The 20385-nt window shown below is 41.9% G+C and overlaps 1 protein-coding gene across 3 annotated transcripts in view; it reads right to left on the bottom strand.

Annotated features, from left to right (window-relative positions):
* CSGALNACT1 (chondroitin sulfate N-acetylgalactosaminyltransferase 1) overlaps positions 1-20385 on the bottom strand; it is a 49600-nt gene that overhangs the window by 1734 nt on the left and 27481 nt on the right. For 2 of the 3 annotated variants that reach the window (XM_075500777.1, XM_075500778.1), the window contains 6 exons: positions 13784-14705; positions 6058-6274; positions 4724-4825; positions 3746-3924; positions 3233-3327; positions 23-104 (listed from right to left, as the gene is read on the bottom strand). In XM_075500777.1, the coding sequence (XP_075356892.1) occupies positions 23-104; positions 3233-3327; positions 3746-3924; positions 4724-4825; positions 6058-6274; positions 13784-14417 (1309 nt within the window). In that variant the 5' untranslated portion in view covers positions 14418-14705. Of the gene's footprint in view, positions 1-22; positions 105-3232; positions 3328-3745; positions 3925-4723; positions 4826-6057; positions 6275-13783; positions 14706-16408; positions 16666-20385 lie in introns of all 3 variants that reach the window. The other variant, XM_075500776.1, reaches the window with a different exon arrangement.

Below are 20385 nucleotides of genomic sequence, written 5' to 3'. Positions count from 1 at the left end.
TATTGGAGTGTATTTTTCTTACCTATGTTGATAAAATCAGATCTGTACTGGCAAGTCATCCCAAAACCAAAGTCTCTCCAAAATCCAGTTTCTTTTTTAATAATCTGCATGAAGGGAAAGGAATGTTTATGTGGGAGCAGAAGTACTTTCAGTGTGAGCAGCAAAGTCCCTGAATGTGGTCAGAAATAGGAGCAACTGCCCTTTTATTCTTCCCCATGTAAATCCATGGCTGATCCTGAACCAGTTTTTGTAGATACTCATTGCATGTTTCTGCCCCCAAAAAGCAACCGTGTCATTAGCTATCATGGATAAACCCCCTGATCTGGAACAATCAGGTTTCACTCCACTCCTGCTGTTGTAGACGAAGTGGAGCAATATCACATGACTCTCTGGAGTTTGCTTCTTCACAGGCAAAACATTCTCCAAAATCTGCGGGAGATTTCTGCGGGATTCAAATCTGATGTAAGAAACATACTGGTAAACCAGAGAAGCCAGACTCTGCTGTAGAGCAGATGGTGGCATCTGGACTGTGGACCATGAGAGCTCTGGAAGAAAACAGTGGTTCTAATCTGATCGCACAACGGACAGCTTTTTGATTACCTTAATTTTGACAAAAATTAGAAAAGTGGTAAGAATAGTTTTCCATTACAGAACTGCTAAATCCAGCTAAAATTGAAGTCCAGAAATGTTAGGTGGTAGATATATATCACATAAAAGCCTTTGTAATAATGAATGTGCAGTCTGCATTACTGAGACGGACCATGAAAACATTATGTATTACAAGTAGAAAATCAGAGCAGTGAGAAACCATGGCTAGCATTTTCAAAAGCAGATATCCAAGTACAGATCCCCAAGGTCATAATTCATGAGTGTGAGTGACCTAACCCAATCTGGTGAGACATCTAAGGCTTTCAAAGGACTAGGACAGGTATTTAAATCCCCTAAGCAAGTCAGCAGTACTTCACACTCTTGAAGGTCTGGTTACAAACCTATCCCTTAGCAGATGTTTTTGAAAATTTTGGCTTCACTTGCGACAAAGTTACAGAAGATCAGGAGACAGAATTTCCATTTCTGGATTTACAAATCCCAGCATTTCCTTTACCAAAAAATCCTTTTCCAAAATAGTTTCTCCTGATTCCTTGTTCATGCCTCCCCTTTTTGTTCATAACCCTTGTCACTTCAATGGCTTTTTTTTATTTTACTGCTCGCGTTGCTATCTCTTCCTTTTCTCATTTCTCCTTTCCTTGAAAAAGCCAAGCCACTGCAGAAGCCAATTAAAAGGAAACAAGATTGTATCTGTCAGGTCTGCACTGTAACAAGAAATCTCCACAACGAGGCCCTTACAGCAAGCTACTCATATACATTAGCATTATTATTTCCCATTAGTGCAAGTGGCTGCTGCACAAATCAAATTCTTTCAAAGATTTCTGAAGGCTTTTTTTTCTCAGCAGCCCGAGTACCAGGACAGAGAGCTAACACTGTCTTGTTTTAACGGCACAGATCTGGCCTCATGCCTGGGAACTAATGTGAGCTGAAAATATAAAAATCTACATAAAAATGAGATTGGCAGTACTTCTTTAAATCAAGAAGCTTTTCTGACATAAGCATCACATTTTACAATTCAAATATTAGCTATAAATATTTGCACAATCCTGACAACGTACTTTGTGGAATTTATGCTAGCTTGAGAGCTAAACTTTATTTAATTTCCCAAGCACAGTACCTACAAGCCTGAGGGTCCCTGACGGCTCTCATCAGAGAGAGAAGAGCTAACATGAATCCCATGGTATTATCAGAACAAGTTTCCTCTGAGAAAAAAAAAAAGCAATGGAAAGGATTTTCCAGACTCTTTAGTAAAAGACTTTCTGGCTACCTGTTGGATAACACAGGGAGCAGTAGACAAAATTATTTTAAAATATTTTGGGTGGACTTTTCAAACTCTCATTCTTCATTTTTCTAGAGGGATTGCACGAGGTGGGGGTAGTGAAGACAGAAGACTGGACTCAGACCCCTAGTGATCTTTTCAGCTGTGACTGTTGCTGGTCTCACAACACCTCTAATTCTTACCTACTGAGAACAACAACAGAAGCTGGAATGCTCTGGAGACAGTGTCCAGCCTGGGACAGGATGAGCCCTGATAGGTGCAGTGCCTGGCAGTAAGAGGGGCAGCTGTGGCAGGCTGGGACCTGACCCAGAGGAACTGAATGAAGCTGCATAGCTGGCTTATGCTTCAATTTGAAAATTCAGCCACTTACCAGCACTAGTGGGCAGAGGACTGTGACCCGCTGACTCTGGAGAGAAGTAAGAGTGGAGGGTCTACATAAAGGGAAAGCCACCACTTCTATCTATCTTTAGCTTCAAGACAATGCAATGCCAAAGCACGAGAGAATGGAGAATAGCATTTGCAGCAGTGCCAAACAATGCCTCTGCCACTAGCATTCACGTGAACCTCTCGTCTGCATCTTCTACTTCTTCCTCACAACAGCTTCCTCCTCATCAAGGAGATTCACCTGGGTTTAACTACATGTTTTAATTGTATGCCTTATGGCAATGTTTTTAAAAATAATGCTTTGTTCTCACCCCAAAGATAAGCAGGTGAGATAGAAATCAGTGGAGTTATGCTGTGTTATGTCAGTGCCAGATTAAAGCCAGAAGGGACAGCTCCAAGCATGTCATTTGACTCTGAGACAACGTGGTACGCTTCAGAAGCACACTGTCTGCTCGCAGGCAGTTTAATCATGAACTGTAGGATGGAAAAAGCCACTGTAGGTGTTCAAGTAAGTGGGGAATAACTGTGACAGCCCCTGGAATTCTGTTTTCACTGACTAGTCTAAGGATATCTATGCTTTTTACAAATGTCAGCTCTTCAAGATGTAAGCAAAGAAACTATCAGTGCAAGGAAGAAATGAGAGCAAGATCAGGGACTGTCACACCAAGACAGCACACCATGGAGGAATTGTTCGCCAATTAGAAAATCCTTCTGGCCGAGAAGCAGACACGGTCTAAATTCTTAGGTTCCATGTATAAAACATCAAACAAGGGTTAAAATAAATGGTACCAAGATACTTCCCTGTGAAACTTAACTGCAGAACTCACAGTAAGGTGACTGCTGTAGTTAATTTTGTCTGTGTGGTAGTCACAAGGAATAGGAAAATGCTACCCAAGAGCACATACACCTTTAAAAAATGCTTTGTCCAAATAGAAGCAGGCATTCAGAGAAGCACATACTTACCAGCTGCTGTTCTAAAGATGGGATGGAATCATGGTGGCCATAAATTATACTGGGGTTATACTGGCTGAAGAGAACCGGATAAAACACCTTCTTCCCTGGAAAAGGCAATGGGTTTTTTTTTTTTAAAAAGCTACATAAAACACACTTCTCTCTCTTACAAGATGCTGTCCAGGCCAGACCAAATCCAGACAAAGTCACACAAGTTTTGGACTGAGCCTATGTTCTTTGCATGAGAATGTGAATGTGAGAATATAATTAACAAAAAGATCCTGTTCCAGAAAGCACAGGTGCTGAAGGCAAGAAATTCAATCACAGTGGGAGCAGGAGTGTTATAACCTTTCAAAAGCCAACCAGCAATGGAATTTTTATACATGTCTTAATTAGTTCTCTAACTTTCAAGAATGGTTTACAGCAGCTTCATTACCAATTCAAAGGCAAGAATACTCTGGTGAAGGCTGTTACACAATAGGTAAAAATCTGTTGAAAGACAATACACTTCATGAGTAGCAGTACCTGGCTGTGTGTTCAATCTACAGGAGTTCAGGAATTCAGCTGTGAAGTATATGTCCACGTCACAAAAAAAAAGAACAACATTGTTTCCTTTCCAAAACCGAGCACCAATGTCTAATCCTTTGCCCCTGGAAAATTCTTCATTCAACTGGATGAAGGTGAAGTTCTTGAAGTTAGCTGACCTAGGAGAAGGAAAATATTCAGCAACTTACCCTGTCCTTCCAGCTCTTAATACAAGTGGGGGCGGGAACCCAATATGAAACAATTAACCTAGAAATCTCTAGTATCACAGTTCTGAGAGCAGTTTGAGGGATGAGATGTCCTCTTTAAGTCTTGAGGAGATTTCCACTATGTCTGCATTCAGTGCTTGACCTGTGTACCCCTACGCTAGCATTCCTGTCACAGACATTCTTTGGGTAGACCTCACAAAAATCCCACCAACACTTAGATGGACAAAAAACTCTTTAGTAGGCAAATATAAAATACCTGTGGTCATATTACTGTATCTATACAAGGGTCTTCTTCTCACATGGAGATAATAACAAAAGGCTACACTGCCATATGATCTTGACAAACACAGCTATGCAAGCAAACACAGTAGACCAGACCTGGCCAAAAGCATCTAGTTCCTGTGTGCTCAACTGAAATTGTCTGCACGTGCCTTTGGAAGTCAACTTTCAGTCCCAACAGTTAAAGCCACTTTCAAAACCACTAAAGTAGTTACCAGTGTGAAAAAACAAGCTGCACTGAGGTAAATTCAGTAAAATCTGCTTTGTGGTTCTAAAAACCAACATCACAAAACCACAGATATGGGACTGTCAGGGTAACACTGTTTTAATCTGATACAAAGGAAAAAGCCATTTTCTCCAATGCAGTTTAGAACTTTTTGGCACAACTATGAGTCTGGACAGCTATCTAGTCTCTAATTCATGGTACAATCGCTGTGTATGAACAGCACACATCAGATGTTCAGGTACTTACTTGGAGGTATTTTCAAGTATCGATTTGACTTCATCCATTTGTTCTTTTCCAAAGTAAACTACAGTGAGGTGAATTCTCCCATCCTGCTGAATGCCCATTTCCCTAGAGAATAGAGACAGATTTGAGACTTGTCCCAGAAGTTAGCTTTCTTCAATAACCTCCACCCACTGGGGAAGGCAGAGTAGAGTGAACCTTGGAAGGCATTCCTGAGGGCACGATTCACTGACAGAGATCCTTGTCCTGACAAAGGGGCTCACTACCTCTGTCAAATGGGACAGAAGACTATCTTGCAGGCAAATTAGGAAAAAACTCTCTAAGCAGTGTTTGTCATATTAATAGGAAGACACTATTAAAACAGGCCATCCAGCCCCAGGAAAAATGATCAGGCAGGCAATAACTCCAGCACTTAGGAGAATATGAGAAGGAGGATTTTAAAGAAGCTATATGTACCCTCCCTCTTAACCTTGATTTTTTTGTTACAGATATTCCAGAGTTCAGATCTTTGGCATTTTGTTACAAAACATTTACTAAAATCTAAGTATCAACCAGAGATCAAGCCAGTAGCCTAAGGGCAGGACCAATCTGAACTAATGCTAGACATCATGCCTCACTTGCACAAAGTTTAGTTAGTAAGAGTTCATCTATAATCAGCAGAGAGATCAGCATGAACAGAAGGTGATTTCTCCCAGCCTAAAACAAACATCTATCAGATGGCTAATTTAGACAAGGAGCCTATTTTTAGATGGCTGTAATTAGGCAAAACAAATCCCATTGTAAGAGTCAGTATCTGTTGCTAACACAGTCTTTTCTGGGCAGCTATTTAAAGTTAAATCTCAATTAAATTCTCCCTCCAAACATCATCTCTGTGCTGAAAAATAAAAGAAGTTTAAAAGCAACTATCCTGAAAGTTCAAATACATTTCCTTCTTGCCTCTTATTGCCTTAATTTTTTCTCTAATAGGGCCTGGCGAAGTGTCTGGGAGTATTAATTCCCTATTTCCTTAGAAATGCTCCTTTGCAACTAATGGCATGAAATTCTCACACTGCCACAGTTGTGTGTGCCCCAACAAAACAGATTGAGACACATAAGCCAGGTACATGGAAATCAGAAACCCTAATGACTGGAATATAATTGCTTTTACTGCTAATCACAATGCATTAAGCAGCCAAATGCCTTTCAGTCTCTATAATCTCAAAAATTACTTCTTAGTGGCACAATGAAATGTTATGTAAAAGTAGCATGATTTTTACTGAGTGAGGCCTTGATAACTCCTGAAATTGCATCTTACTTGCCAAGTAATAAAAAGCAAAGGGAGCACTGGAATGGAAACCCACCTGAAATTCTGCATGAATTGCCGAAATTTGCTGGCTCTCTTGGACAATGGCACAATGACATTAATAAGTGTGTCAGCCACATTGACATTTTCATTTTTCACTTTCATTACCGGGCCGAATGGCCGGAATAAAACAATCTTCTTGAACTGATGTTTTGTGTCTCCTTTGAAAGTCAGCTCATACAATGTGCCTTTGTCTTTTTCTGTGCGGTAGATCCCTGCGTGAAAACAAAAGAGAGGAGATTTTGGATTAAAGCTGGGCTCCTGGGGGAAAAAAAAGGATGCAGTCTTCATGTGTTACACCTAAGCTGAAAAGGCAGCAGAGGCATGAGATATTTACTTTTAAACCAGTACACAATCCACCATCATTTGGAGGAGGCTGTCACTCTGGCAGGGACACAGCCCTGGGTTGCAGGAGCTGTTTGGTATTCTCCCAGGCACATTCCTAGGCTTGGCTGAGTTACAAACCCCTGAAGGTTACCGATGGCTCACACTCAGTAACCCAGCAGACATACTGTCCTTATTTTTCAGACTGCTCCAATTGCACACTGCAGGCATGCATGGTAATGGTGATGCAGAGAGACTGCGAAAGGCTGCCTGCCTCTCTGCAATATGAGTGATTAGGCCATCTCCCAGAAAAGCAATTTCCTGATGAGCACATTCATTTCCTCCTTTCTAGGAGGTTCTCTGAAAAGTACCCTAATAAAACTATGCAGCCAGGCCCCAGCAGCCATCAACTTCACCCACTGCCAGTCAGGACACAACTCTCCTGTTACTCAACTCTCAAGAGACGCTTATTTTCTTTGTGGCAATGATGCCCACTCCTGGCCAAGTAATGGTCTGCAAGGATGACACTATGGAGTTCGTCAGAGGCTAGACCCAGGACACAATCCTGGAGACTGCATTAGGCTGTCTGCAGGGATATTTAATTCATACAAGCATGTACTTATTTCCTGTATGGAATGAACTTTTAACATACTCAGTGGGTGAAATTGTCCCATGCCGAGGGCTGGCATGAACTATAAAAGTATTGGTCATGCCCCACTGAAACACTATTCTGATACCTTAAATGAGATAAAGTTGGCAAAAAGGCTATAGATTTTACCCACTCTAAATGACACTTCAGTCCCTACAGTGCATACTGAAATAAAGCCTTTTCATAGTTAGATATGTCAGGTTTAAGAAGGAATAATTAAATGCTAATTCTAACTACTTGTTAAGCCACTGTAAATATCCTAACAACTTCATCAGTAGAAGAGTATAATTGCAATGCCTTCCATCTCTTGCAGAAACTCAAGAGACAAGCAAAACACGTCTGGAAAAAAACTCCTCTGCTTGACTTGTTTCTTCTTTTTTCTCCCCATCTGGTTATGAAGAACAGCTTGACCAAAATAATGCTGGTTTGGTTTTTTTTTAAATCTTAGTCATTCCCTGATGTGTAACATTGCTTTGCAGCCTACCCATAGACTGTCAGTTCTGTCTGTATTTCTTGTGAAGGTCTGGGTCAAAGGTTTCTTTGAACAGCAAAGTGACATAAGCTCTTCATCTTGTATTGTAGCTGTTATATTGGTATGTCCAGAACATCCAAAAGATTAATGAGGTGTGATTTTATCTGTCCAGAGTTCTGTGGACTGTCTTATCTTCATTACCATTGTGTAAGTGTTTTATTCTTAATGAACACTTCAGTTGGTTAATACTATATGCAAATTTACCAACCTGTTATTCACCTCGTGTTTTAGTTTTAATACAAGCTGATTCAACAAATGCTGCAATCCTCCCTCCAGCATAGCAGATGAATCTAGTGAGATATCAGCTCCATCATTCTTTTATTGCTAACCTTTTAAAGCTGTGCCCTTGACTGCCCCTAGCTTTTTCTATATAGTCTGCCCAAGGTGCAGACCATGAACTAGATCTGTTTGTTATTGAACTTGAGCCTGCACTTGAGATCATCTGAATGGTGACCTAATAGTCCCTGCATTTCCTCCTCCTGGTGGCCAGAGAATGGAAACCTGGGCCTTTTATATTCTGCTCACCCATTCATTCTTACAGAAAGCCTGCTGATGATCTGAGTGTGTTGCTGGGTGCGCTCATTTACTCAGGCAGTTTTTGAACACAGCTCTTGCCAAGGAAGTTTGTGTTGTGGAAGGTTAAGGTAGCCTTTTGACATTAAGCTAAACAAAAATCTAAATTAAGTCTGATTTGCATTTTCTCTAGAGAGAAATAGATAGGACTGTTTCACATGCTTGACATAGCAAACTGACATTTTTCATAGTAACAAAAATCTGAATTAAATTAACCAATTTAATAACATCTACCACGCAACATCTCAGTCTTTGCTTCTACTTCCTCTTCTACCCCAGCCAAGAAGCAATGACCCCACAAATACCACTTCCCCAGAGATATGTACTACATTTGTGGAATAAAGGAAGCGTTGCCAAATAAGCAAGCAGCACCTTAAAGCAGAATGCATGTTGTGACCCGAGGGGTCCCTCCTAGGGCTATACACATATCAACAGAGGCTGCTTCTAACTCTGCAGTTTTGTTCTTGTTCAGGACTCTACTACAGCTAAAAATAAGCATCTTAGGTGAAGGCAAGGTTCCCTTGCGCAAGATGGTAATCCAAGAATTTATAATCCTAACATTTTATCTTGAAGAGAATTGTATGCAAGTTTAATGCATGTAATTAAATACAGTTATTCTTGACACACTTTTAAACCATTTGTTTTCCTTTTTTAAGCATCACCTTTCCTTTTTAAAGTATCTTCTTTTTAGAAGCATAGAACAAAGTGATTTGCCCAAGGTCAGGCAGTGAGCCTTGGAAATGAGCCTGAATGTTGAGTCACTCTGGGGACTCACCCAGCAGAACATCCTGCCTTTCACAAGATTTTTCCATTTCCGAAGGCACTATTTCATTCATGCCATCAGGACTTTTTACGCGATTCAGAAAGATGCATCAAGCAGCCTCAATTCTAAGAGATGAGCTATGAGGAGGGGAAAAAAAGTAGTCTCAAAAAAGTAAAACACAAAAGATTTTCCTGAAAAGGTTGCTCCTGAAATGAAAGCCTTGGAAAGGCTAGACTTTCACTATGGATAAAAGAAGGTTAATTAATCATCTATTGCTTCCATTATAGCAGCTATGTTCCAGAATATGCACTGTTCCTTTCAGAGGCAGGGAGAAAAGTCAAGGCCCTTGGAAACCCAATGTAAAAAAGTGAACAGGAGCTTTGGGTCAGCAGAGAGTCTGGCCCTAAAATGAAGGAAAAGGAGAAATGAGAAGCAAAAAAAGACCTGGGCTGAAGGGTTGACTAAAGAGCAGTAACTGTCCAGTCTTCAGAGCAACAATTCCCAGGGCTCTCTAAAGAAATGGAAAATACCTGATCTCTATTCAGCAGGGCAGGCAAACAGATTTCAGAGATCTACATGGAACTGATAACTAGAAAACAGCCATGCAACCTTAACAAAATGCTGTTGAGTGGATGACAATTTTAGCCTCAGTTCCACAGACCATAGGTCTTCCACTGTCAATAGAAACACTCCCTGGACCTGTGCTCATTACTTGTATTCTGTTAGATGTAGGAACCGCTATTAGGATTTACCAGTATTCATTATCCCCATTTTAACTCAATATTACAGTGGTCTTCCCACTTCACATGCACCTTATCCTTTGAGGAAGAGCATCATCCTTTCTCACAGTAAGCTTCCAGGGCAAAACTGCATCAGGTAGCCCACCACTAGTAGCTGTCAATTTGAGAAAGCAAAGCTACTCCTTTTCCTTTGTCTCTGAGACCTTATTTAACATTCCAGTCACTAGATAGCCACGTACTTCAGGTAGGAAAACTTACAATACAGCATATTTGACAGTGCCATGGCAGGGCATTTCTGAAGCAATCCAGGGTTTTTCTGGAACTGTTCCTGTTGGGAAAGAGTATCACCAGACAGTGATTACATTCACTTATGGAACACACCACTCAGGCTTGTCAGAGTCTCCAAATTATTATCTCCATCTTTGAGAAAATGAATTACTTCCAAATTTATTCAGCTGTGCTGCCATTTACATAAATTAATGACCAGACCTGTTATTCTGCCCACTGAGCAACTGGCTTTCTATTGGAAACAGAGCAGCCCTTTGCCTGCTTATAATACACAGAAATTTCTGATCTTTTCCATGTTGTTTCTTACTGACGCCTCATGGCCAAAAACCAGTGAACTTGATACAGAAGTGGGAGGAATAAGGGGGAGAGGGGAGGATTATAGCAGCTGAACAGCCCAAGTGCTTGTGTGAAGAGAGAAGCAGAGCAGAGCAGCAGCCAGATGGATACGTTTCGGGCCCCAGGGAGAAGGTGTGGTTCTCTTGGTTTTGAATAAGAAAAAACGGAAAATTCTACCACGTGTCAGCTATTACTCCTGGAAGGAGAACTGTCTGAGAATCCCATCCAACTTTCATGTAACAGCAAATCTGCTGAGAAGGAGTTTAGCTCAGATGTAAGGTACTAGGGTCACAGTCTAATTCCCACACACAAGTCGTTCTGTCTAGAAACCGCAGAGGATGCAACTCTTATTTTGAGAGATCCCAGCCACAGAGACAAAACATTTCTCCTTAAATGTAAGAAGTGCTTGAAGAAACATTTTCCCTCTGCAAAGACAAGAATAGAGGCATGACAAGGAAAAGAGAAGGAGATACAGACCCTAATCAAATTTATTGCACCGCACCACCACCCTGCCTATTGGCCTATGTTAGCAATGAACTAGTACTGAAAAAGTGATAGAAGGTACCAGATGTGACCCACAAGAATAGAAAAATCCACACAAGAGGCCCAAGCAAACAAGATTAACTTGCACTGCTCTATATACTAGTAAGACACGGGATTAGCAACACACTTGAGTAAAGCCAGTGTCAAAGGCTTCATTGAATAGGGCAGAAACAAAGACACAAGTCTCACATATCAAGAGCAGCAGTTCAGGTTTTGAATCCTGTCTCTGACCCCAATTACCCAATTTTCATTTCAGCATATCCCTCCACCTGCTCGACCTTAAGACGAGGGCAGTAGCCCCACCTTTAACATAAGAGATGCATACACCTTTTGTGTGTTCTTATTGCTAACGCAGCTGGAAGATAAAAAGCTTACAGGGTTAAGTGGTATTACTTTCAGTGCAGACCTGGGCCACATCTCCCAGAAAGCTCCAGCTACCCTGGGCAGTTCCAGAAAATGAAAACAGCTGGCTTTGCTAGCTAGGTAACACAGCTCACGGTTGCTATGTTGCTGGATTGGTATGAAGCTGCCAGAAGCTGCCATGGAATCCAGCCTGTTACTAACTTGTGTAGGCAGTGGCACCTGTAGAGTGCTGTCTCCAAAACAAGTTCTGAGTCCAAACCATACTTGAAATGCAGAATTGGAACAGAAAACTCAGTCCTCCCATCTCCTGCTCAAGTTATACAGAGCAATGGATTTGTTTGTGCTTTGATCAGCAGTTTTTGTCGTTCTTGGAGAATGGAGGATGGGGGAAAAGAGACTGCCAAGAGATGATAGAGACTTCCAAAGGAACTCTGCAGGGAAATCTTCTGCCAAATCAGCTCTTTGTTTCCAGCCCTGATGCACGGATCCCTGCATTTGCAAACAAATTGGTTTGCACTGCTGAGTAAGAATGAGTATTTGTTACCTTGCACCTACAGAAGCAAGGGCCTGCCCTGCAGGGGAGGACACAAGGAAGGTTTCTTGAGCTCAGATTGAGCTGCACGCAGGGCTCCAGGTTCTTGAGCTCCGAGTTGCATGCAGGGCTTCCTCCCTCTGGATTATTTCACCATGGTATGCGAAAGCCAGCAAGGCCATTGGTGCATGAAGAACCTCCACAGAGCCAGCGCTGCAATGTGCATCCCTTCCCCATGCCTTTCTGCACACCAGATTCTGCCTTGTTCCCCAAGGATGGCACTGGTACCCAGGCAAAGACCCTTGATTGTGCGGAAAGGCACAGGGTAAGTGCAAGCAAAAGGGTAACTTTAATGGAATATTAAGCAATGTATGGCAGGAAACATCTCCTCCTTTCCCCTCACCCTCTCCCCATGAAAGAGCTGGTGCCAGTCATACATGCTTGTTCAGCTCCTATAATAAACAGTAGAAACATATTTTGAAATTATAAACCAAACAACAAACAGAAAGGAGGAGATTGGAAGCATGTAGCTCCACGATGCATTCAAATGCTGGCAGCCAGCAGCACTTCCCAGTTCCCTGCTCTTGCCCCGGTCCCATGTCTGAGCAAGAGGAATTTGACTGGTGTGGAGGAAGTGCCTGGACCAGAGGGGAGCCAGGACCTGCCTCAACTAGGTCTCCACAGTCTGGAAAACTCATGTCCCTGCTGTGGGAGGCACCTGCCCGACTGGCAGGTATATCCTGGCATGGCCTCAAGAACCTACTGCCTCTCGATACCATGATCGCCAGAGAACACATACAGAGAGTGGAAATGAACAACTGGCCATTGCACAACAGCAATAGTTTGTCCTCATCACATGGAGGATGCATTTTGCTCTGCTCTATTCATAAATACTAGCTGAAGAAAACAATCCACGGCAAAATCACTAGTGATTTGGGATAAGCATGGGGGCTTGTGTTCAGCACATTAGAGCAGTCATTCCATAAAAGGTAGGCATCTTACCCACATGCCCTCTAAGTCTGCAGCACAAACATCTGAAGATGAGGAAGACAAGTTTTTCCTCCTGTACTAAATTCAGCTAGGTCAGCTATGGATTAAATCTCGCTGACGGACAACACTATTGAACAACAAGCAGGGAACATGCCAGTTCCTATGAAGTGAAACTAGGACAGCCATATTACAAGTAAAAATGTAGCTCTCTTATTGAATGAGAAACAGTCATGAGCCCTTGTAAACAAGATCTGTGAAATCTTGTCTCATATCATGTTTCTGCTGCACATGTTCCTGCCCTTTTAACTTGGAGCTGCTGTGCAGCAGAGGCTAACCTGAACAGGTATCAACCACAGAGACATCACAACTCCTGGAATACATCTGGGGCCTCTGTCTGGCTGGGAAAAAGCAGTCTGACTGGAAACAAGTAAGCACTTTGGATTTAGTGACAGAAGATGTGAAGTAAAAACTGGTTCCTGTTAGAAGTGGCACTTTAAAAATCCACACTTACTGCCTCAATATTACATGTGAAGGTAAAGACTGTTTAGCTCATTTTAGAATCCAAGGGCTAAGGTGCACCACTCCCGGTACAGGAGATACCCTGTAAAGGTTAAGCTTTCCTAGTCATTTGATACCAGCTGAGCTCCTCAGCTGCTGTCCCCAAAACCTGTATTGCCACTCTGACTCTGGCAGAGCTGTGCACATGGAAGTAAGGATAACACTGGAGTTTGGATTTGAACTGCAGTTGTCAGTCTGCAGATAACTGAACACTGGTAACAGATCTGGGATTGCAGACTGGTCATTCATTCCTTGCTTTGTCAGTTCCGAGGCAAGCGCATGACTAGAGGGCTGTGAGCATACTTTGGTGGTCACTACGAGAGACTGGCAGGCTCTGTTTTCACAAAGTCCCGTTCCCCAGGAAAGATGCCATTCTGCAGTTGTGCCTGAGACAGGATCGCTGGGTCACAGCACTAACACTGTTCCCAAAATCTGTGCTCCAAGATAACGCCCATCTCCCTCAGCAACACAGTCACATCAGAACCCCTCACGAGCACTATGTGGACCTTCTAACCTGCTGTCTGCATACAAACCTTCAATGAAGTCGGAGGCTGTGTATACACGGTGTTTTGCATTGCTGTCCCCCTCTGGATTGTTCAAACTCCCAACAGCTAACTCGATCACCTCTATCAACTCATCTCGCTTATCCTTCCTTACAGGTTTCTCTTCTGGGTGGCGCGTCAGCCCTGTCTCCAGTTGGTACACCTTCTGCAGGGTAAAGCTGTCAAAAGGCATGGCCGCGTACTCCGTGGACAGCTTAATGCCGCTGTGCACCTCTGCTTTGTCTACTTGGGAACGGAGGAAAGCCAGCAGGTTAGACTGGGCCTTCTCTGGGTTACTGTGGTCAAGCCGAATGTCCAAGGGGTCTGGGTACTGGTCCTGCACGTTCCTAAGCTGCTCACTCCTGCCCTGGAGCTCAGTCTTCAGCTGGGCAATTTGTTTCTTCAAGCTGATGATGTAGTTGTGGTGTTGCTCTTCTCGCTCTTGCAGAATGGCTTCATACCCCTCCTTCGCAGTCGGACTGTGCACCCTGGGCAAGGCAAGCTGCTGGTTGTCACCCTTGGGTGTGCAAGCCAACATATAAACAATAGACACCGAGCAACAGGCCACCACCAGCAGGCCTACAAGTCGGGGGAGAAATAGAATAAATCCTCGTCGGAGCATCATCTCTCAAAAAGCAGAGTCTAAGCCCACACATGCAATAGTTCTTAAATCCATGCAGTGCCACAGATGCCCCTGGACTTGGAGTACTCTTACACAGATGCATGTATGTGCAGGAATGGGCTTGTGAGCTCTCTTAAAACGTGTGCTCTGCCTCTATATTGGGCTTTCTCTGGTGTTTACCCAGCAGGACCAAAAGACAAGCTGTGAAGCAGACAGGACACCTCCTGATCCTCATGGCAACACCTACGCTGCTGCAATATGATCAGCTGGTGGCTGATGGAGCCTGAGGACCTGAAAGACAAATGACAAGGACAGTCATTCAGGCACATTAGAATTTGGTCATTCAGTCCAGACCATTGAGAGTGTTCTAAGAATTTACTTCATTTCTCAATTGCTCTGACAGACCTCAGAGCTGTGAAGTGCTTGTGCTAAGACCCAAAAGGTGCCAAGAACCTTACGTGGGAAATCCTGTACGCATGCGTTTCATTTTAATAACATGACTTGGCCCATTGCCAATGAAAAACTAGGCCAGGCCTCAAAGCCTGCCACGCTTTAGAAATATTAGGAAGTCATCATCTGTTACTTTCTGGTGAGATGTTAAGCTGCTCAGTTCATCCAAACAATGATGGCCCTCCAAGCCATCCAAGCTTCCAAGCTCTGTTCTCAATGCTTACAGCACTCAAATTTTGAAGGCAGTCAGTCCCACAGCTACCACATACATTTCAGCTTCCAGGCATGTTTTTCCAAAACATCAGGTGGCAAGTGTGGTCCCATTTGAATATATGAAGCCTGACCTGGAGCAGAAATTTGATAACCAGGAAACTAGAAACTGTTATCAAGGCCAATTGCTGCAACTAACATTGTTTGACATATCCTACCAGGTGCTCCCATAAAAACCAAAGAACTAGGGATAGGATTTTTTCAGGAGCATTCAGACCAAGTCTTACTCAAAATCAGGGGAAGCTTTGTTTCCATCTAGGAGGCTGTCATCATTGCACACTATGTTATCATTTTAACGCCCTCTTCTGTTTCTCACAACATTATAAAAAGTCTTGCAACAATTTACAGTACTACTGTGTTTTCCATATATGCTCACTGCCCAGGAGTGAAGACCACAGAGAAGGTCTACAGAAAGCTGGCTTAAGTATTTTTTAAAATAAGAGAAGTTAAAACTGTGAACATTATCATTTTTAGTAAGACTTCCTCAAGTATACTTAGAAACAGGAAAGAAATATTAGATGACTGAACATGAATATTGATCTAGCTGTAAGCTACATTAAAACAATTGCGCTGAGAACACTACCAGTGGGATTTTCAAAATCCCTCAGTTTTGGCCCAAATCCATGCTGATGCAAGGAACTTTGTAATTTATTCAGCTGACAGTAGACTTAGGCCAAAGCTGAGTAACATCCTAGATTACACTGCAACTCTGCATTGAACTGTGATTGAACACAATCACATTAACCCCTTGATGCTCTCCCCTTGATGCACGCATGACATTATGACACTGCTTTTGACAACAGAGGTTCATAGTCCTTTTAGTCATACATCCTTGCCAGCAGACCCTTAAGTAAAAACAGTTTATTTAAGAATAAGAGTTTCAGAGTTTTTCAGTTATTTTCAGTTATTTCTAGTCTTGAGTCAAAGTATTCCGTAGGACTTTATCAACTGCTACATGACTTGCCGCCCTGTCTTGATTGACTATTACTCTATATACAGCAGTTATGCAGAGATATTTCTGATCTTTGAACTGTTATCAATATTTTATCAGTCTGCAGAGCTCCTAGAGAAAAAAAACTTTTGGAGTAGGAATTGAGGGGGCTAGAGTGAGCTATAAAAATACTACTGTATTTTTCTCAAAGTAATGCTGAATGGCTATTATAGTATTTATAGGATTCTCCAGAAAATGTCAGCATTTTCAAAGGAAGAATTGTTGATGTTGAAGAAAATATTCAAGCAGCAGGAAAAGGACAGGATGAAGTTGGCACCCTTACCTTTTTGCTGCGATCTTCTCTTTGGAACATCTTGGTCTGCTACAGCTACTTCTCAGCTTGCCACAATCACCTCCTGTTTATCTCCCTTCTTATGCCCTTCCCAGAAAATGCGCATACTATAAAAAGCACTGTCAACCTCAGAACACCTCTTCCTTGCTTTCACATTTGCCAGCTGCCTACATCTTCAGTCTGTCTCCTGCATGGTGAAAGGCTGTAGTGGAGACACTTCCTATGGATGCACTATAAAAGCTGGCCTCCTGCAATGTAAAGGAGCTTGTCAAAGCAGGGAAAATTAATCTGGGCATTTCTAACTCTACAACAGATCTGGCTAGTAGACTGCAAGAAGGTAGTGTGCAGTGAGACAGGGTCAGGAAGTGGTAAGATGTAGTACATAAAACACTGCTGTGCTTGTATGCTTCACTTCACACAATTAGTCCATTGACTGAATTGGCAGAAGCTGAACATCACTGAAAGGATTAGTTGTGCTAACATGGTATAAACTGAAATTACATCTCAATGGCTTAGATAAACACACAATTTCATTTCTATAAGCAGCAACAGATTCAAGTTTTGGGCAAAGAGCTCTTCAAATGTTGACCTTAAAATATATGTGTGTATATATAGCTATCTTCACTAAAACATACTGGGTCTCTCTTCAGGGTACTCTTTCTTTCCTATCTAGTTTTCTGGTTTGTAATCTCAAGATGCATCTTTAAAAACACTTCAGGACATTAAATTAACTGAGCTACTTTGTCCTTTGAGACACCATTCTCATAACAAGAAATTCAGGCCATGGGGATTTCCACCTTCTTCGCGGGGATTTTACCATCACGACTGGAGGCATCCTGACAAGAAGCACTCATTACTTGCCCTCTGTTGCTAGATCTGTCTTATTAAATTGTACTGGTGGCTTTGGGGGCATTGCCTTACACTGATTGACATTTAAATATACAGCTGTTACTGTACTACTATCTCATGGGCATGCTTGTGAAAGCAGTCCCAATCCATGTCAGTGCCAAAAAAAGCAGATTACTTTAAGTCAACACTGAAGGTGGTCACGACTAAGGCATCTCAGCTGCACAGACAGTACCAGAAAGCTAGGGATGGTAACTCCTCCTAACAATCGTTCTGTTGATTTCACCAGACCTACACAGTTTCACACCAACTGAGAGAGCCTGAGATGAAGGGGAGACAAACTGAAATGTCAGTTTTTTCCAGGAACTGACAAAAACGCCTCTGTATTTCACAGCAGTCAGCTGCATCAAGTAGTATTAGTCTATTTACAAGGAGAAGCTTTAACGAATATGCAGTGGTTAGTCTGATAGCTGAGGAAAAGGACATTAATTCTAAAAAAGCCTCTGTTTGCAAAAACATCTTCAACCTCAGCTCAACCTGTTAGCCCAGCCAGAGGTCAGCCCAGCTCACAGAGATGCTTTTCACTTGTTTTCAAGGAGCCTGGGCCCAAAAATGATCTAAACACAGAAACAGGTCCTGTCATCACTGTGTAAACGGCTCTGCACAGTGGAGGGTGCTGCACCCAGTCACAGGGAGTGGCAAAACTTAAGAAAGTTGGTTGGTTTGAAATTTTGGATGGTATGCACCCACCACAGTTACTCACCAGCATCTGGATTTTTAATGGACTGTAGAGACACAGCAAATTTATCTCTGCACAGAAAACACAACGTATTTCAAGCCCAAATTTTTGACTCCCAAAATCCAAACAGAATTTGTGCAGAAGAAAGGGACTCAATATATCTCTGTATATGTATCTCCCCCCTGAGCTCTACACTCTCTTTGCTCTTCACGTTGAGGACAGAAATGGATGGCAAAAGAACAGTCATGTTTGCAGAGGCAGTGATCTCTCAGCACATATGGCATGGGCAATGCCAAATAATTGCATGTTTTCAAGTACTTTCTGCCACAGCTTCCTATTGCAGGTGTTAACTGAGACTGGCAACTACACTTTTAGCTCACAAGACTTTTTGAAATTATTTTCTTTTTCTTTTTTTCTTTTTTTTTTTTTTTTTAATAGAGGCAGTGAATGGCAGAAGCGGCAATTAGTTTTCATGTAGGTGTTTGAAACATCTTCACTGAACAGCAGCACATGTCACTGTGAGATTTCACTAGAATCATATTAATCTCCAAAATGAGCTGTGGGGAGGAGGAAACAGATGTTTCATCCAGACTTGAAGTGCCTTACAAAAAAAAAAAAAAAAAGAAAAAAAAGGACATTCTGCAGCCACTTGGCATTTGCCTTGAACTTTTTAATTACAAGGACTGTGCATAGCACTGCAGACAAATTAGTCTGCTTTAAATGTTAGGGACAAGATTTTGCATCCTTAGTCCCCCGACAGAAATTCAAGCCGCTCAGCAGAATGGAACATGTCACAGGGATTAAAATCTAGTCTCACACAAGTGTTTAAGGTGCATGTGGAGGGAATGCAAAAAGGAATTATTTCTCCTTAATGTCAAATCATGATTTCTCAACTACTTCTCAGCCCAGTTCATCTGCTCAGGGCTGAATTAAACAAAAGGCTGAATAAAGAAAAGAACCTGTCTGACAAACTGACTGAGTGTACCTTCATAGCCTTCCTGTATTGTGCCCTGTTAAAAACCACACCACTGCTCCCTCTTGGGTTGACACTCACACATCCCAAACAAACCACTTAAAATCCTAACATCTGGTTTGCAATAGATAGAGCGTTTGAAACAGAAATAAAGGATTGTTAAGAAATAGTGTCCAGAATCAAAATACTAAATGCCAATACTTGAAGACAGTCGACAACTTACTGTAAAAATCTTCATTTCCTAGTCTTTGATTCCAGAGTCATCTTCAACAGAAAATCTTACTTGCATTGCCACATGTACGCTCAAAGAGAAAAGTCTCAGTATCTAACTCCGCCCACAGAAAGACAACTGTTCCCGTCTATAATTAACAATTACAATCTGATCATCTTGCAAATAGGTTACAACAACTATTAGAAGCAGTCTTAAACAAAACAAGAAACCTTCAAAAGCATTAACGTTCCTGGAAATACTACGTTTTCTTCTTGTGAGGGAACTGAGAAGTGGCTGGTTTTACATTCAAGATACTCTTACAGGCTTCTCACTCTGAAAGTTACAAAACCAATGCAGAAGTTACAACTTTTCCCTTTGTTAGTACTCTGGACCCCAGTGCTGCTCATTTAATTGGTCCCTCTTATCAAGGTAAATCAGTAACTTTACTTAATAGCACTGTCTGCCACGCCATTTCAGCTGAGTTCCGAGGTCCAAGTGTACTTGCGTTAGACCATCCACTTACACGTGGTCTCAATGCTCGTGAAGGTGACTTTCCCAAAGACAGTATGGAACAGAAATCAAGAGGCACTCTGAAAGCCTTCTGCTGTTATATGCAGTAAACATGCCAGAGTTGTTTCAACTTTTACAGTAGTAATTATTTCGATTACAGTAGAAATCCAGTAATAATTATTTCTTTTACAGTATCATTATTTCTATTTAAAAGAAAAAAAACACTGAAAGGAGTATTGGGGTCCCTTTGTCTTCCCAGTGCATACACATTCTGTGCATGGTTGTATCAATGTGAATACACACAGGAGTGAAAGCGCCATTGCTTTCCACTCTCCACTGTAAATCAAATTACTTTTAAAGTAAAAAACCACATAAGTTAAGCATCAATGAAGTTCTAACTACATCTGAAAAGAACCAATGTAACATCTACAATTATCTCCACACACCAATAACGTCATTGTTTATTATAAAAAAGAACTATTACTTTAAGCAACACCACTCCCAGAACTGCTTTCTCTCCCCCAGAACAATGTTATCTGTGAAGGACTTGGCAGTTTTCCACTGATCAATAACCAGCAATTGCAGGAGTGTGTATTAGGAATGTTATTTTTTGTATGAGACACTCAGATTTCCACTTTATAACCACAACACACTACCCCTCTCTGCTAAACACACAGACTTTTAGGTAT

The sequence above is a fragment of the Mycteria americana genome, chromosome 4 (genome assembly GCF_035582795.1).
Source record: "Mycteria americana isolate JAX WOST 10 ecotype Jacksonville Zoo and Gardens chromosome 4, USCA_MyAme_1.0, whole genome shotgun sequence".
Lineage (NCBI taxonomy): Eukaryota > Metazoa > Chordata > Aves > Ciconiiformes > Ciconiidae > Mycteria > Mycteria americana.
The sequence above is the reverse complement of the archived record's forward strand: the minus strand, read 5'-3'. Positions and strand labels throughout refer to the sequence as shown.